Source organism: Doryrhamphus excisus, chromosome 1 (genome assembly GCF_030265055.1).
Source record: "Doryrhamphus excisus isolate RoL2022-K1 chromosome 1, RoL_Dexc_1.0, whole genome shotgun sequence".
Lineage (NCBI taxonomy): Eukaryota > Metazoa > Chordata > Actinopteri > Syngnathiformes > Syngnathidae > Doryrhamphus > Doryrhamphus excisus.
Window position 1 is genome coordinate 8,881,046 of NC_080466.1, and position 26,592 is coordinate 8,907,637.

General features: G+C 42.2%; 2 protein-coding genes across 4 annotated transcripts; one reads left to right on the forward strand and one right to left on the reverse strand.

The window, feature by feature from the left end:
• Window positions 1–407: 407 nt before the first annotated feature.
• Window positions 408–22,703, forward strand: prr36a (proline rich 36a). The gene is made up of 6 exons (XM_058047915.1): window positions 408–605; window positions 10,439–11,077; window positions 11,143–11,236; window positions 13,687–13,949; window positions 14,021–16,426; window positions 18,394–22,703. The coding sequence occupies exons 2-6, from the start codon at window positions 10,495–10,497 to the stop codon at window positions 19,368–19,370; spliced, it is 4,323 nt and encodes a 1,440-aa protein (XP_057903898.1). The 5' UTR covers window positions 408–605; window positions 10,439–10,494; the 3' UTR covers window positions 19,371–22,703.
• On the reverse strand, window positions 22,697–25,901 carry c1h19orf67 (chromosome 1 C19orf67 homolog). Of its 3 annotated transcripts, none has more exons than XM_058049906.1 (8): window positions 25,694–25,901; window positions 25,007–25,085; window positions 24,819–24,942; window positions 24,591–24,700; window positions 24,327–24,500; window positions 24,114–24,257; window positions 23,931–24,017; window positions 22,697–23,147 (listed from the first exon to the last, which is right to left on the reverse strand). In XM_058049906.1, exons 2-8 carry the CDS (start codon window positions 25,081–25,083, stop codon window positions 23,024–23,026), a joined length of 840 nt encoding a protein of 279 aa, XP_057905889.1. In that variant the 5' UTR covers window positions 25,084–25,085; window positions 25,694–25,901; the 3' UTR covers window positions 22,697–23,023. The 3 variants fall into 3 exon arrangements, with proteins under 3 accessions (XP_057905889.1, XP_057905808.1, XP_057905976.1); XM_058049825.1 differs by lacking the exon at window positions 25,694–25,901 and adding an exon at window positions 25,394–25,687 and having other exon boundaries at window positions 22,698–23,147; XM_058049993.1 differs by lacking the exons at window positions 23,931–24,017; window positions 25,694–25,901 and adding an exon at window positions 25,394–25,687 and having other exon boundaries at window positions 22,701–23,147.
• Window positions 25,902–26,592: the final 691 nt, after the last annotated feature.

The window sequence follows — 26,592 nt, forward strand, 5'->3', positions numbered from 1 at the left end:
TACCATACAGCATCCATATCAAACTTGTGCGGGCCGCACTAACGTTAAACTTTCATATTAAGGCCCCGCCTTAATAACTAGTGTCCTGCGGGCCACATTTGGCCCGCGGGCCGCGTGTTTGAGACCACTGCACTATATGATGGTTTTGCCTTTTTAGAACATAATAAATACTGCCATAAAAATGTGAAAGTGAAAGTGGTCCCCTCGCTCTTTTGTTTTTCAGTATGTGGGTCTTGGTGGGAAAAATTCGAACACCCCTGATTTAAAATGTTGAAAACTGGTAGAGCCTCATCAGGTCTCGCGACGGCCCCTGGCGATGACGTCATTTATATTTGCATATATACAGGTCCTTCTCGTTGATTGGCCGTCGGAGGGGGTTCATTTACATATTCCTCTTCAATCCGCCACTCCCCACCCCGTCCCCCCCTCCGCCCGCGTCCTTTATGAGCGAGGAAAGCCTGCCGCGGTTTAAACGTGGAGGAAAGGACACGCAGAAAGGGGGACGCCGCTATTGTTACTCCTGAGACATTTAGCAACCCGACGACATTTTTTTTGTTTGTATTTCGCCCCCAGCAAAGGAAGGACTGTTCTTCTTCCGGCTGAAGGTAAGAGCAATTTATAAGTCATGACGTCTCCGAGACGCACTATTCTAAATGACAGAATATTGCATATTAGAGGCTCTAATAATATATTATTTTCGTCAATGACACAAGCAAAGTCAATACCATTGTCATGCCATTGCGCCTGTGTGATAATTGTTTAAAAATGGTACTTTCGAGCAGTGCATCTGTTTGTTTGATGTGGTGATGGACATGCTAGCTTTGTCACGGTGCACCAGGACGGCGTCTCTTGCTGTGTTTCAGACGCACATGGAGCCTTGTGGTGGCCAAGGCTGACGCCTGTCGTTGTGGTGTATGTCTCTTCATTTTTATTTCGTGTATGTATTCACCGCTTTAGCAGGTTGCCACACTGCTTGTTGTCTTGTGAGGCGCCACCGGGGCCTGCAGCTAAACCGAGCAGAATGTTTGTCCCAAGCGCCAAATGGTATTATTAAAGGTCCGCTTCAGCCACCAAACACCCCCCTCCATCACACAATGTACGCTCAAGTGAGACCACCTAAGAGATCCTGGCAGTGTCACAGTATACCAATATGATGATCAATATATCAAAATATAGAATAAATAATATTTTGTACATAATACAGGTGCAAAAAGCAAAGCTAGCCCACAGAAATTGTCAAGGTACTACAGCAGGAACTCAAGGATGTGCAACCCTAGGACTTGCCCAAACAGGCTGACCAAGGCTGTCCTGGTCCACCTGCTTCCAGGTGGACTCAAGTCCTGAGTGAGACAAGTGCGCTCACCACACCAATGTACCAAAACACAGAATCATTTTTAAAACAAGTCAAATGTAAGCCCAGGCGTAAATGCAGTATTTAAGCATACCTGACTTTTCCCAACAAAGTTCACTGAAGTAGTTGGTAACACTGTCTCATTGCAGCAAACCTTTTGCTGTGTTTATGCCAAAATTACATAATAGAAATAAATGATTTTCCTATGATTGTATGTGACCCGGTTGGCATCACATGTGATTTTCATTGGACGATGTGCGTGCCACATACTTTGTCCAATCAAGGCACAAGTTTATGCATAAGCTGAGCTGAGAACATGTTTTGGACTCTTGACAAATACGAGTGTGCATGCTATCCAAGCCACACTAAAGTGACCACTAAGTATCTTACTTCCCTATTTTTTTAATGTCGAAGTACAACTACACCATAGAGAAGGGTTTGTGTGATGATAACCATAGATCAGAAATGGAACTCAGTCACATAGCGATATTATTCTAACAAAAGTGCTCCATGTGTGCTGTGTGCGAGGCAGATCAAGCTAAACATACACACACAAAACTGTTACTTGCAATGTCCGCTCTCATTGGCAGACCGACTGGTGGAATAGTATCTTTCAGTACAAGACGTGTTGGGCTCATTATTTCAATGAGCCCAACACGTCTTGCCAAGTCTTCATAGCGATGTTGTTGTTGAGAGCTGGTTTCGTTTAGTTTGTAGCTTGTGGAATCTAAAAGTTTACCAACTATTCGGCTTATTGCCACAACTGTAAACAATACACGTGTGAGGTATGATTTATAACCTAGTGTTAACTTTTCAAAATATAGGATAATTAGGGAGTAGCTTGAGGTATGATACTCTGCCAGAAATATAATAATACTTGGTGTTAGCTAAAATAACAAAATCGCTGTAGCTTGAAGGTTTTTTGGTTAGGTCTTAAGCGTCAAAGTAGCTTTGTCGATGACGTGTATTGTTAGCAAGCTCGTGTTAACTAATTTTCTCACATTATATTACACAGAAAAGAAGAAATATGTTTATATATATATATAAAGATTGTGAATGATGGGGGGGAGTGCACTGCCCCTTTAAGGTTTGGCTGTAGTTGTTTTATAATACACATTGGTATTTTACTTGTAGCTGTATCAGCATTAAATTGTACACAATGATGGATGTTTTGCTCAAATTGAGGGAAACCTATAGAAGTGAGATAAAAGTGAAACCAAAACGAAATGGCTTCTTCCCATTGGTTCCCTGCCACAAGGTTTCTTGTAAATCAGTAGTTGCACTGCATAATCCGGCCATCAAACAAATGTTAATGAATACATTGCCTCTGTGAGGTAATAACCCAACTTGTGTTGATGGTGGGAATGTCATCATGTACGGTGTTATTGATGCTTTTGACTGATTAAATATTACTTCATTAAATTACATTACGTTTCCTGTCCCCATTTTGACTTGATTACATAATCATGTGTTTTGGTGCTTCCTGGGTGTGGTGGGCAGGGCTTTACGAGTCTCTGCTGGGATTGACAGAAGTCATTAATATGCACACATGTCGCCACCACTGGGAATCCTTATGCCGCTACTGCTGAAGGGTGTGAGTTGACTTGTCAAAGGGGTGTGAAACCATGTGTGAATCCCTTGGATTCTCCAGTTGGCTGAACTTTCAACTGCTGTGTCCCAATTCAAGGGCCTCTCAAGCTTGAATGCAGCCTGCTGTGTCGAATCATTCTATCTATTAAAATCCAAACATTTATTTGTGGACATAGTGTGCACTTGTTGATCCCGTATGACTGGCATTGAGTCACTCAATGTGGTCAAATTCCAAATAGTTTGACACAAAAATTTTCATTCTAGATGGAATCATTTCTTTCTTTCCTTGAAACTACTTTGACACAGGTGCTTTATGGGATGCCTGTAACTGACAAAAAGGAGAGGTGAACTATTTTATCACTGCCAATATTTAATTGTAGTTTATTTACCAAGTACACCTCAACTCTGTGTGCCCACTTAAATACGGGCATCATGCAATTTGGTCATCATGCAAGACACCAGAAAGTCCAATGAGAGAAAAGAAAGCTGTCGTCAATTGACTACACATTTTACCGACTTTATTTGCACAATTTATTTTTGTAGTGACGGGCTGCCACAATCAATTACATTTATTGGAAACATGCATTAAAATATTCTTAAATATGCATTTAGATAAGCCGTTGGTGAGCATGCGTTATTTAAGCATATATTGTTTACATTTGCTTGTAAATGGAGATTGTTTTGGATAAAATACGGAGCTTAGCACATGACCCTCAAACATAAAATGTGTTTTTCATGTCATTCATCAGTCCTAAATGTGGCCCAAGTCTGCATAAAAGACTCCCCTTTGTCTCTCGGCCTTGAGAAAACAAAGGAAACACCTGTAGGTTGCTGGGAACAATGCTGCACTGTACATTATGGAATCCCAATCAACCGGTCTTCCTTTTACAAGTGACTATTCAGTCCTCCAGCTGCTATACTTCCATCTGTTTAGCGTTCATATTCCTGCATCGCTCTGCTAAAACCTAGTCTTGCCGCACCGCTCTCGGCTCTGGTTTTCCAATTAGCGCTTCCCTGCCCATTAGGATAAAGTGGTGAATGCTGGCACTGCACTTTTAAGGCTCTCAGACCGTCTGGCACTGTGAGACTGGGCACATCCATCCATTTTCTATACCGCTTATCCTCATTAGGGGTGTGGGGGTTTGCTGGAGCCTATCCCAGCTGAGACTGGATACAGTCCACCGGGAATATGAAGGGTATATTAGCGCTCGTATTGTCTAATTGGGAAGCTGGATTTCACTTCTAAAGCAACACAGAGTATCCAAGATTAAGTTTGGTGCAATTTTATGTTTGCTCACTTTAACTACTCCTGGAGTACTTGAAGTATTTGGTAACTTTTTCACTTTTGATTCCGCTATTGGCCGACACTGATATCCGAGATTAGCACATATACATGTGATTAGTACATATACATACTTTTATAACTTAGTTTTATCAACAATAAGCATAATAATCATAAGCACATCACTCATAGGAATTGGCTTCTTTCCACTGTTGCAGATGCTGCAAACAGCGGTGCATGGTCTGGAATGGCTGCTTGTATCAGAGTGCCAATATCTGAGGTTTTAGATGCAGGTCGATATAATCCAATATTGCTTCTTTGGCTGATATTGGACTGATATTTGATGTCTATTTGATCGGGTTGATTGTTGGTTACAGCTGATACTGAGTGTGTGCTCTGTAGTTGGTCAGTATGGTATGGCTTAATTTATTTAGAAAATGTTCCATTGGGAAGATAGGGAGTGGAGATTTAGATAGAATACCCATCTGGCCTCAGTTTACCCTTTTGAGTGAGAGGGGCAGTAACTGATCGGGCCCTCTGGCTTTCCAGCATCATATTGACTATCTGTCGGCATGCCTGTGGTCAGCTGGCTTGTATTTTATTTGCTGAGGCTGTGAGAATCTCTCCATCCATCCATCCATCCATCCATCCATTATCAAACACATAGCAGTCTCAGCCGGGAAACCCTGACTTCACTCTCCCCAGCCACCTCAGTTCCTCCGGGAGCTTTCAAAGTTTTAGGCTCAGATAGGTGTTTTCAAAGTGTGGCCCAGTGAGACTCCGAGAGAAACTAGAGCTGGGGGCCTTCACTGCAGGGTCGAAAAAATGCAAAACGCTAAGCTGACATGACGTGCGCAACACGTGTCTGGTGTGAATTCGGGTTACCCTAATGCCTTTGACCACCTCTAGGGGAGGCCCGCCTCAAACTTTGTAAACTGCTGGATTACGGCATATGAAACATGCTTACCACAGCGTCCTTGGCCTCATCCCAGATGAGCATGCCCAGAGAGATTTCAAAGAGGCATCCTTTCGACATGGAATCGGATAAGCTCTACTCATCGATAAAGTGTTTAGCTCAACTAAGACATTTTATTGGTCTAGTTGTGTTGCATACACAGCAATGCAACCAATTTATTAGTCACTATGCCCGCTTTCATACTGTCACGAATGCGATGGATGGTTTCTGTCTTGGCAACTGCAATTTTGTGCTAACCCAGTAATTGGATTTTATTCAACTATTAATATACTGAGTTTTAGGGTGTGGTTTTCATACTTTGGTTGGTATTTCAGGGGTTAAAGTTGGTCTAGTTTTCTTTTTTGCAATTTAATATACAGAGTGAAACGGCAGTAATAAACTGGGATTTTTTTGTTGGCTTCAATAATACTGTATTTGCAATCTCACATGGAGTTACAGTAAAGTCTTTGATAGCAAAGTGTAGCATCCTAATAAGATGTGTTGCAATCAGGCGACATGCTAACGACCTACAGTAATCCATTATTTGTCGCAGTTAATTGGTTCCAGACATAACCGAGAAGTGAATTTCCTCAAGGTATGATTCAATATTAATAGTACCCATACTGTAGTTGCATAGTTACAGCATAGAAACCAGTTTATGGCTTTCTAAATACGATTTATACCATTATTAAAGCCCTCTAGACATCAAATAACAGGACTGTACTACATGCTAAATGAAGTTCTGTTCTGTATGTAAACAAAACAGCACCAGAGTTCATTTTGAACCAGTGTTGAATCTGTCGGTTAGGCCCTTACCAGAGTTTCAGTGTTGTGTGCACAGCAGCACCAAGTGAACCAAGAGGGTGCGCTTTCATACTGACACACCCCATACCCAAATCAATTCCCAGAATGCCATGTGATATGGCTTTAAAATGGCAGGCTGTTTCTGCTTTTAGTTTCAGTATCTGTTATCCGTTGCATTTTTCTTGGTTATCAGTGCAAGCTGCCTCTCCATCCTGTTGCACTAGTTAATCCACTGCATAAAAAACCCACCCCCACCTTCTTCCAGTGCCACGCCTGAGAGTGTTAGATGGGGTGTAGACAATAGAACTGGTATTTTCCCCCTCCCCCTCCATTACTATCTTCATGTCGGCTTGATACAAACACTTGTTTTGATTGTTTGATACATGCTCATCCCCACTTCCAATGTTCCTCTTCCCCTTGTAGCATCACCCTAACAACGCTGGCCAACAGACTGTTTTCATAACAGCAGGATGTGTACTGGTGCCAAGTTGAGAACAGATTGTAACCCATTTCCCCACGGCCGATTGGAACGCTGCACCCTCAATGGCCGCACGTCCCTTTTTGGACACTTCCCCCTCAAAGGCTAACTGGCTTACTCCATTTAACTTGCGGCTACACTTAACCACCTGCTCCTAATGGCTTTATTGAGAGGCTTCTAGTCACTTAGCACATGTAGAGTCCCGTGGGGAAGTGATTATAAGATGAAGGTATCGCCATAAGCTATGTCTGACCTATTGTGTTCTATTGTTGTTTCACTTTTTTTGGTGGAAAAGCGGAGTGTTGCTACACCCAAGGCTATCAAACAAAGGAGTAATTAATTATTTAAACGGAGACTGATACTGTACAAGACAAACATGGATTGAATTACTCTGATAAACAAAGGATAGGGGCTACAAATTGTTTCACATTTCCATGGTCTTCTTGCCACTTTAGGATTGAAACACTTTGTCCAAAATATCTTCCAAAACATCTGGTTGTCAACAGCCTAGTTTCACGAATGAGATCTGGAGGTTTCATGTGCTGTTTTGCTTGTATTCACTATCAGCTGACTACAACTGCTCATGAAACCAGTCATCACTGACACACTAAATATTGCTTTTAGCAGTTACTGGTATAGTCATCCAGTTGTTCAGCGCTTTAGCCTCTAGTGTCTAATGTTCCAAATGGTCAGCCACATGGTTACATATTTCACTTGTCACTGTGAAAAGCAAATAGTTGGCATGCAATTACAATTAACCTGGGCATTTCCTTATTTTCTTCAGTGAATGGAGAAAATGAGAAACTCACATGTACTCCGTGTCTTAATGTGTGTTGTGTTAACGGTCATTGGTATTCCAGGAAGTTGTCAGTGTGTGTTTTCACTCTGATATTACAAAAAGTACCTTCTGTGGTAAGTGCAGCAACAGATTTTTTTTTACATGCACATTCTCTCACCTCATGGAACAAAGTTACTGTTAATAGTAGAAGTAGTTGTACTCCTGGTATGCATGCATGCCCCGCCTTTTGGACGCTTGAAAGTTAATGATCAGCCATCCAGCCCTTGTCCACTGTGTCAATGTTTAATATGACTACGCCTTTATTTATATGCCCAATTTATTTTTAAAAATATTTTTATGTCTGGCGTTTCTATTTTTACATCAACAGAGGGTTGATTCACTACACCCAGTGGAACCTCAGTAAGTGTAAAGAAAAAAAATATCTTAAACTATAACTTGAATGACAAAGGCATTATTTGCAGGCAGGTAATCTCATTCGGATGCCTTGGAGGAGTCTGTGTTTACAAGTCACAATTTGACATCATGCAAACACATTCTTTAGATATGCATGTTTACCTGTGAAGTGCATCGACTCACTGGCCTCCCTCTGACCCTTTCATTCCATCCGTTTGTGGCACAAAATCAACACATATAACCAGCTGTCGCTTTTAGAAGCTTGAGGAAGTCTTTTCGGCTGGAATGTGGATGTGTGGGGTGTGCTTTGGCAACTAATGTGTTCCTTTCTGACATTAATCATCATGCAGTTTATTCTTTGCCAGATTGTACACTACAGTATATGGAAAATGTTCAAATGCAAATTCTTGTCAGCAATGACCAGAAGTAAAGTTTGAGCATAACTGTCTCCCCTCATGCGTCTACTTTTATCTTGTTTTTATAAAATCACTATTGTAATGTCAGTTTAGAGGAAATCTGCAAATGACAGTATAAACACCCCCCTCTCCACACCCCTCTACAGTCCGTACAATGCATTCCAAAGCTGTGCTCTGCTACAACACTGCAAAATCCCTCTCTGCATGTATTAGACAAAGTATTAAAAGTGACCCATTTTGACATGCACTGCTTGAAATGTGTAGGCATGCGCTGTATTTGAGTGAAGTGATGTCATTGTCTTCGAGGCAAGGAGACAATGGTGAGGTTTACTGACGCTGCCATTTTTCCCTTAAAAGAAATGAGGTGTAAATATTGAGGTCATCGAGTACTCAAGTCTAGACAAGCTGTAAATAAACTTGGGGGTTGGCAGCATTTAAAAAGCCATAGACTGACCCATAGACTGTCATTCGTCTGCCTTTACACCAAGATGCTTGGAACAAAGCTAACCGAGATGAAAGCTATTTGATGCTCACTAAATATGTACAGTATAAAATGATCAATGGAAAACAGCTTTATTATTTTTTCTAACAAGAATCTTTTACGCAAATGCAAAGTACACAAAATGACAATATTGCTCTCTGACAGTGCTGGCCATTCAATGTGACTTATTGGAAGTTTGTCATGTTTTCTAAATGTTGTTTTGTAAATGCCTTGCGAAAATCATCATGTAGTTTTTTTGTTGTTGTCGCAGCTGCTTGCTGCTACACAACAAGGTTGTTCGTATTAAACTTCCCCAGTTCTGTGATTCTTCAAACTTTAAAAATACAGCCATACGGTTAACGTCACTCCTGCTCTTTGCTATACAGCACACGTTGTTGTGATCAATGGGCGGAATCTGGTGTTGCTGGAAAGAAGTGCTAGCATGGAGTATGAAATGGTGGCTGGATGCAGGCTGATATAATCTGAGTCGTGTGTTTGTTTGTTTTTGTTTTGGTCGCTATTATTATTGGAACACCCTGTAATGTAGACATTTTCCAAAGAATTAAATCAGCAGCTCAATCTCACTGCCGTTCATTCAGATGTTTTTGTCTGTCTGTGTGTGAATGGGATTTTAATGATCCAGTGCACTTCCTGTGTGCTGCATCACACCGTGTCCGCTGGTTAGAGATGATGCAATTACTTGTCCAGAAGGGGGTCATCAAGAGGAATGTGATTCAACCTGCTATCTGTTAAATCCCCAGCATTAGGCGCTGGCTGACTATGCCATTTGAATACTCTTCCTTTTTCCTTTCTGGGTTATAGACCAGGACCACCACTTCTTGGAGGGTTTTACCCGATTATACAATATTTTGCTTTTCTTATTGTCAAATGCATGATTTACTTGTTTTTGGTATCTTTCTACTTCCCCAGGTCATACATATTATGCAGATTCAGATTGTTTGTTTGGTATGTGGTTTTCAAAAGAACAAAAGAATTAGGCAACGGTCTTTCTAGTGACTCATTAGACAGCTATTCTGTAAGCGATAATCATATTGGACCAAGTAAAACACAATGGAACAGGATTTTAAAATCTTTTTTTAATGCAACAATGAAATCTGCTATGTGAACCGATTGTAAGACATGAAGTTTCGTATGAAACCTTGGTTTGATGGGTATTATGATTTCATTTCCTAAACCAAAAAGCATCACAAGTTTTTATTTTGGGGGGTTAATGAATTGATGTAAATGCAGATGGCACATGGAAATATACAACACACCAGGTTTGGTATAGTTTATACCTTTTTTTTAATTGTGACAGTGACTGTTGACAGTGACAGTGTTCTGTTGAGCAGTTTCCTCATCTTGTAGAGTTTGGTCCAAAGGGATCCTTTAGTATCCAGTCCGTCTGTTTCTGGAAGTGCTAGAGAAGATTTGTCTATTTCTAGCAAATTATCAGAACCATATAAGATATTTTCTTGTCCTAATAATCCTGCACAGTCATGTCAGAAACACAACAGTACATCCCTTTCCCTGTCAGGGCACTGTGGCTTTCCAACTGTGCAGTTTTTTTCTTTTCATATTTTTTTAACCATTAAATGTGCAATATCCACTTGTGGGGATCCATGGGATTAGTTTCGGTGCCTGGAGCAATGTGTTGGCCATTGCTATAGTGGCCAATGGATTGACAATTAAGCAATTGGAGAGTCAAGCAGCGAGTTTAGAGAAGAGATTTATTGGCATCTCCCATAATTCACTTCCTGTTTTTCCACTCTCCCCAAATTCCTCAGAGGCCCATACCCATAAATGGCCTTTCCTGTTGCGTCTGAGCATATTTCTTAACTGTAAGAAGGGTGGCTCATTGAAACAAATTCTTCTTTCTATCTCTGCAGAAGTGTCGCGTGAAGTCTGCAGTCCATCTCTCCAATATAACCAGAAACGTCAGGGAATGAAACCGGATGGGGTTACCATGGACACCACAGATGCCACAGAGCCCACTGAAGGTGCAGCAATTGCAGAGCCCTCCGTGTCGCAGGACCAGCCAATACAGCGAGCTGCAATGCCACCAGAGCCAGCTGAGAATGATGTTGCACCTGAGGCTACTACAAAGACCAATGGCAAGCCAGAAGGAGCAGACCCCAAAGTCAAACCACAAGCTGTTGCATCTAAAATGCAAGCCGTGACAAAAGTGTCCTCCAGATCCAAGTCTCAGCCAAGTACTGCTGCTTCATATCGCCATGTAAATAACACCCATTCGTCTACCAACAATTCATCAAAGACCACCTCAGGCGATAAAACCGCACCAAAATCGTTAGTAGCAGGGGCTGTGCCCAGAAGACCAGTGGGTGTTGCAGCTGTTTCACTCACTGTCAAGGCTCCAAACAAGGGGACCAGTAAAAGACACACAGAAGCTGAACAATTGAGGGCTACATCAAGTGCTGCTGCCTCAGTAACCAACGGTACCAAACACACAACACTCAACAAGAGACTGGCTGCTGAAAATGATAGAGCCGTCCGAACCAAAGCCTCAGGTGAGTCAGCATAAAGTGAAAATGAGTTTAAGTCCAATGTACTAATATTAGTTGGCCCTACCCAGTTACTGCTGGCCGATCAGCTGGATCTTCTGCCCCAAAACCAAGCACTAATACTGCATCCAAAGCTGAGGATGGTGCCATTCCAAAGACCAAAAGGTATACACACATTTTAATTTCAGTCCAACATGGGTATGAATACATTTTGAATTGTGCAACCATTTGAAATTTTGGTGCAAAATATATGTCAAAATACGCTTCAGTTCAAATCTCATGCAACATGAACGTAAGCACATAAAGTGTTAATTTTGGATGTTTTATTTTCTTTCTGCAAAGTCCTCAGTGACATGACATGATACATTACCACTATTGTTAAATTGCACAGTCGGGGGTGTCTGCTTTGGAACGGAACTAGAGGCAATGTCATGGCCATCATGAGGGGCTGTAGAATTGAAAGATTCCAGTCTTTATTGTCAAGGAGATAACCATAGGCCTTAAGCCCCAGCGGTGTGTGCTCCTCTCAAGCAGTAAAGCAGCTGGGTTTTTCTGCAAAGTAAAAGCCAAACAAAGTCTTGCTAGTGAGTTAGGTCTGCATTTGCTCTTGTCTCAGAATGGTCTTTTGAAGCTACATTTCCAGAAATAAGAACAAAAATATTTGGGTATGGTTTGTTTTAAAACAAAGCTGGGGACATTCCACTGCTGTTGATCCTGTCTGCAGTGTCTTCAAGATGGAAGAAGACCACTCCAGTATAACTCCTAGTGGATAGTGTTGATGGAGGTGAAGGGGTGATGGACGGGTGCGGCACCTGCTCACTGTGTCAATAAGACAGTTACGCTACATGTGTCACTGCATGTATGATTTGTAGATATTGAATGTGGGACACTTGCATGTATGTTTGTCCCCATCTGCACTTTTTACAAAATATTCTCCCTTTTTTGGTTTTTATTGGTATTTATTTGACCCTGGTTGCCAAGAAATGTAGTAGTCAACAGAGCAGCTCATCGGCGTCCACTAATGCTTTGTAGGCACCCCGCTGAGTGTTGATGTTGTCTTGGAGCAAAGTTGTTTGGGATGCTGGAGCCTATCCCAGCTGTCTTCGGGCAAGAGGCGGGGTACATCCTGGACTGGTCGCAAGCCAATCACAGGGCACATATAGACAAACAACCATTCACACTCACATTCATACATATGGACAATTTGGAGTCACCAATTAACCTAGCATGTTTTTGGAATGTGGGAGAAAACTGGAGTACCCGGAGAAAACCCACACATGCACATGGAGAACATGCAAACTCCACAAAGAGATGGCCGAGGGTGGAATCAAACTCAGGTCTCGTTGCAGTGTGGCCTGGAGATTTTATTTTATTTTTTGGCAAAATTTAGTTTATATACGCTACTCACAGAAAGTTGGAAATTGCATTTCCAGTGAAATTTCAGGATGATTTTAAAATGTGGTTAGCATGTTGGCCACATAGTCAATCGGGAAGTGGGTTCGGATCGCCATTTAGCATCTCTGTGTAGAGTTTGCATGTAATCCCCATGCATGCGTGTTTTTTTTTCCCCCACATTCCAAAAACATGTTTTGTTAATTGGCCACTCCAAATTGTCCATAGGTATGAATGTGAGTGTTTTGTTTTTTTTTGTCTATATGTGCCCTGCCATTGGCTGGTGACCAGGCCAGGTTGTACCCCGCCTCTTACCTGAAGTCAGCTTGGACAGCCTCCAGCATACCCTTGCGGCCCTAGTGAGGATAAGCGGCATAGAAAATGGATAGATTAAAATGCACTCGAATTCATATCTGTGAAACCTGGATTATGCTAAAGCACAAGTTTAAACTACACTGGATTGCTCTTCGCACTGCAAACCCTCTTTCGCGAATACCTTCTCTGATTTCATAACATTTGCAGTAAAAGTGTCTGTGGCTTATGACTCATTTGTTATTGGCCCGTGGCAAATTGTAGATAAAATAAAAATTAAAAAAAAAACAGCAGTAGAAGACATTGTAGCAAAAAAAGCGGAAATGTTGGGGGGAAAAACCCTGCCTTTTCCCCTCTGATTTGGCTGGATTATGCAAAAACTGCTTAACCTACTTCCATGATGCTAAGTGGAGGGGTGGAGCTACATTCTGCTCTAAAACTGGTCACAGATGTGAAACCAAGATGTTTTTAAAAACATTCAAGATGTTTAAAAATGCTGTTAATTTCTCAGTGAATAATGCATGAATCATGATATTGCATTTTTCCATTCGAGAGCAATGAAAATAAGTACATTAAGCAAAAATTATGTACTGCATTAAGTGTGACTGAATGGGGACTAAAGTGTGGTCTAAAGCAAAAGTAACATCATTGCTGGTTTAGATACACACTTGATAGTACATGCTGAAAAAAACACTTATGTTAAAAGGTCAACTGTGGACTTACAAGGTTTCCATCAGACAGCGACAGTAGTATTTTGTCTCTTGGTACACCTGATGTTATGTTGGGGAACCAAATGATCATTCTGCCATATGCATGCAGACAGGACACTTGACTCACAGAGAACTTGTTCTTATCCGTTCACATCACATACCAAATGAGCCAAAATCTGCTTATTTCCCGTGTGTCTCCAGGCCTGCTACAGCCCCTTCAACATCTCAGGCAGCAGCATCTGCATCCAGGCACGGTAGCATGGCCGCAGCCAGACTGGCCAATACAGCAACATCTCCCTCAGGATCACGCACAGCATCATCTACAACCAGGGTGGGCAACAATGTAGCATCCAGGCCGCTTAGCAGTTCCGGCGCATCTAGAGCTGCATCGAGAGTTACCACAGCGCCCTCTACTGGCAGGACCACTGCAACACAGCCTCACTCATCAGCTGCTGCCAAGAAAGGTGAAGGGAAATCCTATTGTTGAAATAATTATGATTGTTATTATCCTGATGTTATGTTTGTGTTGCAACAGATGTTGGTCAACCCTTTTCCGCTGCAAAAAGGCCAGCTGCTGCTAAAAAACCTGAACCCTCCAAACCTACAACCACCGGAAAGCGCACATCTGCCCCCAAATGGTCCGCTGTGCCCAAAAAAGCAGATCCCAAGGTGTGTCAGACTAAAGTTCAACATGCAAAACCTAGTGCAACAAAGAATCCTGGTGTAGCTGCTCCAAAGTTTCAAGCAGCCAGCAATCGTCCCTTGGCAAGAACTCCACCTGGCTTTCCCGCCAACAAATCCACAAACAGAGGCACCATGCTGTCAAAACATGGAAACAAACCCACTCAGGCGGTGTCTCCTTTCCCTGCCGTCAGAAAGACGAAAGCTTCAAACTGTGCTCCTTCTGGACAGGGAAAGCCTGGCACTGATAGAGCGGTGCAACCTGCTAGACAAGAACCAGTAAACATGCGTTCATATGCGACTTTACCTCCAACACCACCTGCAGCTGTTCCTCTGCCAGAGGAAGTCCTGCCCCAAACCTCAGCTGAGGACTCCACACCAGCGGAGCGCCCTGATGTGACGGCTCAGAGTATTCCAGCTGCTTCTTCTCCTCCACGCAGCCTTGTCGCTACAGACTTGCCCGAAGTCTCTCAGCCTGAGGAACAACGCAAAAGCGATTCTCAATTATCACAGCCAGAGCAGGTCTCACCCCCTGTGGAGGTTCCACCACCACCAGAGACCAGCAATGAGCCTCTTGAAGCGTTGGCAGACCCAAAGCCCGCCATGTCTGAAGCTTTGTCAACAGCTGCAAAGTCGGTCCCTTCACTGTTAACTCTGAACTATGAGGAAGATGAAGAAGAAAAGGAGGCAAGCCAGCCGGTTTCTGTTTCTGAAATGAGCGGCACTACTCAGCCCACAGAGGATTCACGTCCCGGATCAGCAGGACTAGCAGGAGGCTCTACTTGGAAGGCAAGTGGCGCATTCTTTTCTGAGCTGGACTCTCTGAGCGGTAGCCAGCAGGGAGCGTCAGAGTTTAGCGCTCCAGGCGTCTTGGAGGGCACTGAGAGTATAGATGATCTTGGAGATGGTAGCCTTAAAGGAGCCATAGACATGGAAGGAGCCTCTGTGAGCTCACCTGACTTAGAGAAGGTTCCTGACATACCCGTGAACGACTTTGAGGAGGATGACGATGACGACGATAGAGTGTGCGACATGGACGTGGGCTCGGAGCGCACGGACGAGCTGCAGAGACTCCGGCATGACAACGATGTGGATGACGAGGAGGATGAGGACGTGGAGATGGCAAGCGAAGGGGTAACTGAGAGTGGTCTGGAAAGCTATGGGAACGCCGATGAAGATGACTTTGCGGAGGATGAAAGGCTGGACAACTTGAACAGGTTGGCCCAGATCCCTCCCCCTCCTCAGCTACCTTCGGCCCCAGGTGCTCAGTGGGACCAACCCAACCCGTTTGCAGATCCCTGGGCAGAACATGTTCAACCGCAGCAGATCCCTGAAGCCGTCTCTCAGCCTAACCGTGTGGAAGCTGCAGTCAGCCCTTTGGTAGACCCATTGCAAGAAGACTCAGAAACCCCGTCCCAATCTCCAGCTCAGGCCTGGCTGGAAATAAGTTCTGATCCTTGTGTTCCTGAAAACCCAGAAGCTCCTATTCATTCCTCTGAGAAGAATGAAGGCCATCAGGGTGTTGCGCCCCTGCATGCTCTGCCTCCACTACCTGCAGCCATAGTGAGCAGTGAAATCGGACCTCCAGAGGAACCCCAACGTCAAGAGACACAGCTTCTGGTGACCTCTCCCCAGCCGGATCTGGTGGACAGGAGACACCAGCAGATCAAGGCACAGACCATGCCAGCAGATGAAATTCTACGAGGGGTGGTAACTGCGCTCACTTCCAACCCTTCCTCTACCTCCGTAACAGAAGATGAAGCCAGTGACACAGAAGGGGAAGCGCTACTGGACGATTCCTTAGAGACTCCAGCCGGCTTTCAACAGAACCTAACCTTTGAGAGCCAGCCTAAAGCCCAACGTTGCCTCACCACCGTAGAAGAAGCGGAGGAATCTGAGACGGCCGGTTTGACGGACGACGCCACGCCGCCTTCAGCTACCTCGCTGGCATCCTATGGCTTCGACTCCGTGACCACAGCCTCCAACGCGCTGTCCACAGGCGAGAGCTGCATCAAGAGCCCCGGCATCTTCTCTCTGGAGGAGCTGCCCGAGGAATTCAAAGAACCGTCTCATCCCACCCAGCCCAGCCTCGCGGAGCAGCAGTACATCAAGTCCAGTAAACAGGAAGCGGAATCCACTGAGGAAGTGCCTGCTCCCTCACCAACTCGGAGCTCTTTGGAGCCATCGGAAGAAACGGCAGAAGACGTCCATCCTCCGTACTATTCTGCTATCTGTGAAAAGACTGACATCTCTTTTGCAGGTAATGTATAGTAAACTCGCCCCTCTTCTGTGGCCTCGTCGTCAGTGTGTGTCCTCGCATCTGTTGGGGTGGTGATAACTGAGAGCAAAAAGGAATTACAAAAATTAAAAAAAGGCATTCCCAATTACATAAAAGTTCCATTATATGGCTGAAATTCCTGTATGTGCAATAGCCACTTTTATTACTACTATTATGAATTATGCCCCTGACCTTGCATGACTGACTGGTGCAGCACCTAAAGATGGAAACATGACCATCGAAAGCCTATACGACAAATGTGGTGTGACTTGTTTAAAAAAAAATATATATATATGAAGCCTATTTATCCTACCGAATGAATCGTACACCAACATCCACATGTCTTGATTGTATTTTGTTTTCTTGCACTTTAAACTGTATATCGTTGTACGCCTGTCAGTCTTTTGAGAAATTAAACTTGAAATAAAGATACATTATTTTAATGATTTATACTCATTGTAAAGTTTTATTAAAATTGGTGACAGATCAGCGACTTCTTTAGCCAGCATTTCTGGAAATAGGTGTCCATAGTACAATGCTCACATCATCCACAAAGGTTAAAAAAAATTTTTACTACCAAAATACTGTAGTTGTCATTTAATTGGATCATCAATCATTGAGTTAACTGTTTAATTTCTATTCTTTGTTGAGTCACCTTTTAACCCAAAAGGCTTCTTCAGTTCAAAATGTTTTGGTGTGGAGTCTCCCTGTTTATGTCCCTGGTGGGCGTGTCCCCCAGGGGTGGTCACAGTAGGCTTTTTGGAATGACAGTCCTGCATAACAATAGGTCATTCACCTGGATGTTGGCAAAATGACTCGTCAGTAGCCACACTTCCCATGGAATGAGATGTCATGGAATTGTAGACAATAGGTCTTTGGAGGTGTTCTTTCTAGATTGACAGAAATGGCTGACAGTCATTGAATGCACCTGTGCATTCAAAATGCTAAGTAGAAGGTGTATCAGAATTCCGGTTAACTAATATTATTGTCATATTTTGGCATACATCGCATTGGTTTTACCATGTAATTATGTCAAAACAAAACTACGATCCCATGTTTTCTTTTGGCATGTGGGCCTTGGTGGAAAAAAGTTTGGACTGTCAAGGTCCCCTACTTGATGCTGTTACACAGATTTTCCAGTACAGGACTTTTTCATGAATCTGATGGACAAAACTTCCCTTCCTGAAGAATGGTTTTCCAAGAGTTCATGACCTGATCTTCTCATCAATGGATCCAAAAGCGCTGCTCCCAGCAACAAGACGTTTGTTTAACAAGATCACCCTTGCTGGTTGCACTATAGGTGTGTTTTGAAGAAACTGCACTGAAGAGCATGACACTCTTTTATGTAACAACTTGATTTTCATCTCATTTCTGTTTTATATGCTATGCTGAATAGCTTGGCTCTAGGACTTCATCAGCTATTGTTTTAACCCACTTTCCCCAGAACTCTTCATTGTTGAGGCCTGCTTAGAGATTTGCATAAAACGTCTTTTAAAGCCAAGCTATTGTTTTGCCATGCCGGTTCATGTACTGTACGCAAATGCATGGAGAGCTTTTGCATGTCCTATTGAAATCACTGGTGAAATCACAGCTTGGAAGAGATTGCATATACAGGAAGTTGGCTGCATTTTATTTTATTTTGTGTTGACAGGCACCTTGGTTTTGTGGGTGTACATATTCATTATTTGGGCAGGGGAAATTTTGCACATTTTTGCTCTCACCCCAGTCACCTCACCACCCCCGGTTGCCATTTTCTGCACTGTTTTCTCAGTTGTACTTACTCCTTTTTAAATTAGGATGGCATACATATTGTGGCTGATTTCTTCACCCTGCTTTCTTCACTCGTAAAGGACCCAGTTTTTCTTCACCCCTTTTTGGCTTGCACTTACACTGCACTACTTACCGTAACACCCCCCCCCCCCCCCCTCTACTTCCTTTTGCACACACAGGCCTCACCGCGCCATCTCATCGCCGCCATCACATGGCACACGCCAGACCTCACGCCGAATCTCACATCACGCTTCCGCGTCTGACCTGCGCCGACCTCCCGCCGAGGAGCAGCGGGCAGCAGGCGCTCAGCCCCCAGCTTCGCCGGCTGGAGCAGCACCAGAAGCAGCTGCTGGAGATGCAGCAGCGCAGGGAGCAGCAGAGCAGACCGCTTGAGGGAGCCGAGCTGGAGAGGAAGAGCAGGGAGGAGGAGGAGCAGAGGAGGAAAAAAGACGAGGCGGAGGAGGAGATAAAAAGGAACAAGGCACGGGAAGAGATGGAGGAGGATGAGGAGGAGAAGAAGAGGAAGGAACTGGAGTTGCAGCTGCAGCAGCAACAAGACGAGCTGAAGCAAAGGCAGCAGATCATGCAGTGGCAGCAAGAACTGGAGCAGTCGTCTAAAAGTCAGACTGTGGTCCTGTCCCCTTCCTCGGGCCTGTGCACCATCTACGAAGCTCTGGAGAACAGCGATGAAGATGACGGTGAGGATGAACTTCTGGAACTAAAGAGAGAAGAAAGGGTGGATGGCAACACTTGTACTGACTATCAAAGAAGGATGACATCAAACGGCGACCACCCAGACTTACCCCAAACAGGCACCCTCTCCCACAACGGAGACCACTTGTCACCTTGCCCGCCTGACTCCCCCGAGCGCCCGCCCCCGTTGGACCTGGACTGGGGCAAGAAAGTGGACATTGTGCAGCAGCTGATCAATCAGACTTTACTGCTGAACAGAGACGGCTGCTCCTCCCTGCTGCTGCTGCCAGGTGGTGCCGGAGGGACCCTGAGCCCCCTGGAGAGCAGCCTGTGGCCCAGCCTCCTGCCTCCCATCACCCCACCGTCGGCCACCGTCACCTCTGTGAGTAGTTTCTCCCCAGAAACTGCCGGAAGCTCCCCGCAGGGGGACTGGACCGTAGTGGAGCTGGAGACGCATCACTAGTATGTGGTTCTCAAGTATCCTGAATCTTGGTGCTGTAGATTTGAAGACAAAATACTCAACAAACATGGCTTCAAATCCAATGTCCACACACTGAACACATTAAGTACACCTGCACCAGCTAATGGGACCCAACAAGCTTTTTTTCATATTTACAAAAATACACACGCAATTATTGTTAATTAATGTCCCCTTTATAATTTTAATGTTCTCATTTATCATGCAAGTGTAAAAAGAACATTCATTCAGTTTCTATGAGGGTCGCAGGGGGTGCTGGAGCCTATCCCAGCTGTCTTCGGGCAAGAGGCAGGGTACACCCTGGACCGGTCGCCAGCCAATCACAGGGCACATATAGACAAACAACCATTCACACTCACATTCATACCTATGGACAATTTGGAGTTTAACCTAACTCCAATTAACCTAACCTGGGATTGAACTCAGGTCTCCTAGCTCTGAGTTCTGCGCGCTAACCACTCGACCGCCGTGCAGCCCGTAAAAAGAACATAAGTATAGTGCAAGTATTGCGGCAGCGCTGGACGTCCTTGAATACAAGTTGCATTACCTAATATCATTTTTGGTGTATATTCTTCTGATGTTAAGCCTCGAAACAGGCCTTATTGAGGCTGCACAAAAGCCTAAAGTGAAAAGGAACACTGCTCAAAAAATAAAGGGAATACCAAAATAACACCTGAGATCTAAATTAAATCTATATAAATACAGATAGAGTTCCAAGTCTTTTTTAAAAAATGTAATTATTATGGTTCAGGAATTGATTGTTTTTATCTTTAACGGCAACTGTTTCAGGCATTGGATCTCAGTCAACGTGTGCAGGTGTACATAATGCTGTATTATGCACAATAGTGGAGAATCAGGTGGACTGATCCCTTTATTCCAGATCTCTGAGCCATGGAAGCACACTAATGGAAGTTTGTTGGAAAGTTCCATTCTTGGAGGGATTCACCATCTATTTCAAGTAGTATACACTGGAGATGACACAAAGGAACTTTTTGTTTGACATGCAACATTGCAAGCATCGACTTGCACTACCCCCCCCCCCCTCCCCCCCACACCACCAAAGGTCAATATGACTGTGTGTGTTTGAATGTAATGTATACAGTGTTCCCTCGTTCACATTTTGCAGTGTTTTTGTAGCACTTCTTTGCATATGAATTGAACTGCCCGTTTAAAAAGCATTGAATTGTGGGGAGATGAGTCTCTTCCCTATGTTGGCTTTCTGCGTCCCGATTGGCTGTCGACTATTGTCAATCAGTCTCCTTAGCGCTACCCTGCCGTGGCTCCTGCCTGTGTCACAGCTAGCTTGTAAATGTTTGAAGGAGGCGGACGGCAACAGGACAACTACTGCAACAGTATGTTTTAACAAGGATACAAAAACTCTACAGTACAGCGAAACAGGAGGGGATAAAATATACGTGAGTGACTTAATTTGTTGTCGGACATGGAGGTTTGAGAGCGTTTAAACAATAGATGTAAACAAGACAGAGAAAAGTGCAGAAAGCGTAAAGTGAGGGCCCTACATTGGGAACTTATCCCTGTGATAAACTTGGGAACGCTGTATATGATATGAAGTATTTCCCTTTGATGCATTTCAACCAGGCACTAGTTGGTTTTTAATTGCTTATTTGTGTCCATAAACATACTAGGGAGTTAAATGCTGCTGACAAAAGTGATCTTGATGTTATTGGAGTTCTTTTCTATTGTCATTGCGATGGCTGCCTTCACCACTGTAGATTGATTACCATGTTTAGATTATGCAATGATGACATAACTCTCCTGTGATTGAGTGGCGACCCTGGGATAGGCTCCAGTTCACCCTCGACCCTAATCAGTACAAGTGGTATAGAATATAAATGAATTAGCTCATTTAGAACACATATATAGAAGGAACAGTCCATATAAGGCAAGGTGGTGTCTATCCAGGTGTACAATTTTGCTGTTGCAAACAGAGTAGTTTTTAAAGGTTTTATTTGTATTAAATTTGTAATTACAAAAGGTCAGAATATTGGAAAAGTCTAGCATTTTACACAAAATGATCATTCTGCAAGGGAGTACAGCTGTTTAAAGAGTAGTTCCCAAAGTTTTCAGCATTTGACCTGAAGCCATGCTGTTCATATCGTGAGGCGTTCAAGCGCACTACGTAACTTGCAGACACCAACGTAATCACATTTTTTATTTTTGATTTTATTCACCTAGGTTGTAAAAGATGTCATTTTATAAGATGTGAAATCGGGAACTCAGAAAGGAAGTACAACAAATGTATAATATTTCAAGAAAAACATGAATTCTGGAATCAAGTGATAATAGTTCTCTCTTTTTGGGAATCCAGTGTTTTGCTCATTCATTCTGAAAAATGTACTTTAGATGCAATATGAATGTTTTTTTTTTAAATCAGCTTTGATCTCATATCATTACGTTTTCTTACAATATTATGACTTTATTTACATGAATTGACATAATACATCATAATGTCATAATACATCTTTCTAAAATGAAGCTTGTTGGACTTTGGCAAAGGTTTTGTGATCCATCTGTGTCCCAAGTTATGTGTCTGCCGTGTTTGGTAGTCAGTGTGCTGGTGAAAGGTCCTTTTATAAATATAAAAACGAAGACGGCCTAATATGACTAATATATCCAATATGACTTTATAAACACTAAATGGTCCCAAAACTCTAAATGTATAGTTGTAGTCCACCACACTGTAGCCCATCTGACATCCTGTGGATTTTCAAATGCCTTTGGTAGTGGAGGATTTTGTGCTTTTTGTGCAGTTACTCTACCCAGTGAGTCAGTTTATATTTATGGTCATTAAGTTAATCCCAAGAAGACACAATTTTATCTCTAAAGTACTGATCTTCCAAATGAACAGTTTTGTATCAGCAATGATGTGTAGCAGCTTAGAATCAAGCTTTGTTTTACGATTGCATTCCAGCACATTTGAATGCATATCAGGGCTAGATTTATTTATTTTGTATCATTTAAAGAGTGATTGGTTACTTCAATGAAGGAGAAAATAAGGTTTAAATTGTTGGGTTGTCTGTAAATGTATATTTCTGTTTTTTATGAACTAGAATGAAGAATGTAAGGTGTTATTGTTTGTTTTTGTGGGGAAATTGCCTTTTTTTCCCCTCCGATCATGAAGTTAATCTCTGCAACATTTGCTAAATAATCATCTGAATTGGAGGATGATGTGTTGTAATGTAAACCGTATGCTTAAAAATAACAGGGCATTGGGCTGCATGTATTTTTCATTATTCTGAAGGCTGTAAATCTGTTGTGTGTAATTATTTCAACATGGTTTGATGTAAATAAATGTTTTTTTTTAATAATTATTCTGGAAACATTTTTTTAAACAATAAAAACTGTAAAAAAAACATTTACAAACCCTTTTAGAAAATCACTATTTACATTTTTTAACATATTGAGCACAATAAAACAATCGAAATATGGTGAATTTACACACATACTATACTGCTCAAGTTTCTATATGACAAACGCTTGCAAATGGAACAAGACATAAGAAGAAAAAAACACTTAAAAGGCAACAGTGGAATAATTAGAATAATTTAAACGGGCACAAGGCAACCACTCGGACAGGGCCTGTATCACAAAGCAAGGTGTGCCGATTCAGTGTAGGTTTACTCATCCTGCATGGACATGAGCATCTGCCTCAGGTGATCTGTGGCGATGCAGCATGATGGTTCTTTGCTGCCCAGGAACAACAACTTATTGAAGGCAGCTTGAGGAACATCACATGTGATCCTAAAGCAAAAGAGGAAAAAAAGACATGATTGGTCTGAGTTGATTGTGCTTTGTTGCATGGTCGCATTTATAAGTCAAAAAAATGTGTAAATTAAGCATTTCACACACATAAATGGCTAAATGAACTAAATATGATAATAGTCTACTTTATAACTGTATTGTTAGGTTAATTGGAGTGTCTAAATCAGGGGTCTCAAACTCAATTTACCTGCGGGCCACTGGAGCTCGGGTCTGGGTGAGGCTGGGCCGCATCAGGTTAAAAAAAAAATAATAATAAATAATATATATATATAATAGTCTTCAATGCTTCTGCTATACCCTCCACTTTTTCAGTGCTTTGGTTCTTTGCAAGAGCTCTGAGAAAACATTAAATTGTTATCAATTATTATAAATTAATTTTTATTTATTATTAAATATTTTTTATGTTAATTTTAATTTTTCAAAACAAAATAAGATGGAAAAATAAATAAGCAAATCAAAAAACAAATGAAACAAGTGAAACAAATGAACAAATGAACAAATTAATTTTTATGTATTATTAAATTATTAAATAAATGTTTAATATTAATTTTTATTTTTCATCACAAAATAAGATGGAAAAATCAATAAGCAAATCAAAAAACATATCAAGGCGGGGGCCTCAAACTAGCGTCCCGCGGGCCGCGAGTTTGAGACCCCTGGTCTAAATTGTCCATGGGTATGAATGTGAGTGTGAATTGTTGTTTGACTATATGTGCTCTGTGGTTGGCTGGCGACCTTTGCAGGGTGTATAATATCTCTTGCCTGAAGTCAGCTGGGATAGGCTCCAGCATACCCCCGCAGCATAGAAAATGGATGGATACTGTACTGTATGATGGCAACTGTTTGACCCTGGAACAGATACTGATTGACTTGGATGGAGGTGGAGCTATATATAAAAATAAAGTGCTATAGTATTTAGTATATGTGTACAGTGTGTAATACTACCAGTCAGAGATGTCCTCTGTATCAGGCTTCACCTGCACCCACTGACCAATGGACCACAGTCGCAACACACCGGAATCACAGGTGACCACGTCTGCGCCTAAGTCTGCATATAGGTTGGGAATGTCCTCGTAGCACAGGAAGTAGCTTAAAAAAAAACAAACAAAACCACATTTTCATTGAAAGAAATCAATTCGGGACAAAAAGTAGACTCACTACTCTGTTTCAGGTTCCTTCTCGCCACTGTGAGCAATTCTCTCCACGTTCCATCGCATGCGTTTGAACAGACCGGAGGTGACCCCCGCCAGGTACGGTGCCGGCTTACAGTAGAGGAACATAGTCAGCTTCTGTTCGCCCAGTTGAGTTTGGCCGATGCAGAAGTGAGACAGACTGAAGACACAGAGAAGAGACTTGATTTTATTATTATTTATTTTCCCAAATGAATTAACATGTTAATAGTGATTTGAAATGCATGTTTACTTATCAGGCTCAATTTCGTCCAAATTGAGAAGATTGTGGCTGGCCAAGCTCAACACCAGATGTTCCAAAGCGTCACACAGCTGCTGAGAGATCTGCAACAGCTGCACGTGCTAAACACACAGAGATAGTGTAAACATGTCTGCCCAGTCTCTACATTGCTTCTCAATGTCCTTGTGCAAATGTGCAACCACTGCAGTAAAATAGTGTATGTTATATGCGTGTGAGTACCATGATGTCAGAAGGCAACATCTTATTCCAGGCTGTGTATTCCAGGAAATTGAAGTAAGGCTGACAAGTGTAAATGAAACTCCTCACAGACGCCGCTACAAGTCCACTTTCTCCTGTGATGTTACTGCAACAAATTGTATTAATAAAAAAAAAATGTCATATTTAATATAATATATTTAAAACCTTACCTATTGATAATATGATAGTACAGGTCATCTGCTTTGCCGAGCAAAAACTGGACCTGCAGCTGCAGGGACTGGATCATACCTGTTAAGGGAGAATTGACACTAGTATGGACTGGATGCTCTTTCTGACTGGCAAGCTGCTGTACAAGGACTGGACACACGGGGGCACTACTTCCTCACTACGCAGCAATGCCAAAGTATCCAGGTAATTGCTGTATATTTTGTTATTTTAAGGGTATTTGTGCTTTTATTTACCACATATAGCAAGCGACATTGGTTAAAACGTAATGATTTAATAAAAATCACAAATATGTATGTTTAGTAAATGAGTGGGGCGCTTCATCTATCGTCATGCCCACACGGGTAGTTTTAATTGGGTCGCCCACTCACCGTTAATCCACTGCATTGGTTGGACCGACTGTCCTGGCAGAGTTTTAATCATCATAACCGGTTTAGCATCCATCATATTGGCTGAAGTTCTTAATACAAATAAGAAAAATTAAAAAAAAATCTAACTACGAAATGAGGCTAAGGCTAATGTCTATGCTAACTGCCTGTGGTGCTCGTGTACAACTAATTAACGATAACAAACTGATCACATTTGCAAAAAAAAAAGCTTCTAAATAAACTACTACCGCCGACTTAAAGTATACTGATATTTATATCCGAATTACAAAACAATACAATTACTTTGAATGTTGATGGTGTTGGAGTTCGTCTTATTTTTTTAGCTAGTCAGCAACTATTGGTAGCTCAAAACATTGTCAGGTTGAAAGGTCAAGGGTCAGCGGCAGAAAATTAAATAAATCAGGAGCATATTGTTGCTCAAAATAAAAAGCACAACTGTTTTCTTTTTCTCTGAAATGTGAAAAAAAATCCTTTTTGCAAAGGTTTCCCCAAAGTAACAGTTAATGTTCTCAATATGAAGTATTATACTAGTGCTACTACTATAGCACTATATACTGTATTGCTATACCATATAGTAATATACTATAATGTATATACCGGATGCTATTGCAGCTTCAAACTTTGAGTTTGAGTATTTTTTCCCCCAAAATATGTATGTTAAGTTTCATAATTATCAATATTATGTTGTTTTGAGCTTATTCTCAGGGGATAGTAAATATATACTACTTTCCAAGCTGCACACTAACTTCTGTAAAGTATATAAAGTTTTATAATAATATGATTAATATGATTTTACATATGATTTTACACATGATTTGCATATTTTTGTGTGCGTAAGTAAAGAAAGCAAATGGAAACACAGCAGGCTATATCTTTTTAGCCAACATACAAATGCAATTCCTGGAGGAGACTGAGCTAATCTGACTAATTCTAGCTAAATAGGTAAAACAGCAAAAAACAAAAAAACAACATTTTTTTATTCACAGGCAATTACAAAAAAACAAAACAAAACAAAAACAAACAATTAAAAACAAATGACCACCCACTCTGGTGATGTCCTTTCTTCAACAGTTGGTTGACGTCACACTTTACGGTTGACTTGACAACCACACGTCATGTGACTCACTCGGTCGCGCGCCTTGCCGGACTACAATGAATGGCCAAGCAGTGTCGAACACGAG

What these genes read in the sequence shown, in the direction of transcription:
- prr36a (XM_058047915.1), top strand. Translation starts at nt 10,495, where the DNA reads ATGAAACCGGATGGGGTTACCATGGACACCACAGATGCCACAGAGCCC. An exon ending in GCCATTCCAAAGACCAAAAG is followed by an intron (nt 11,237 to 13,686) that starts GTATACACACAT and finishes GTGTGTCTCCAG; the next exon opens with GCCTGCTACAGCCCCTTCAA. An exon ending in GACTGACATCTCTTTTGCAG is followed by an intron (nt 16,427 to 18,393) that starts GTAATGTATAGT and finishes TTGCACACACAG; the next exon opens with GCCTCACCGCGCCATCTCAT.
- c1h19orf67 (XM_058049825.1), bottom strand. Translation starts at nt 25,469, where the DNA reads ATGATGGATGCTAAACCGGTTATGATGATTAAAACTCTGCCAGGACAG. An exon ending in TACTATCATATTATCAATAG is followed by an intron (nt 24,943 to 25,006) that starts GTAAGGTTTTAA and finishes AATTTGTTGCAG; the next exon opens with TAACATCACAGGAGAAAGTG. An exon ending in TGTTGCCTTCTGACATCATG is followed by an intron (nt 24,701 to 24,818) that starts GTACTCACACGC and finishes CTGTGTGTTTAG; the next exon opens with CACGTGCAGCTGTTGCAGAT.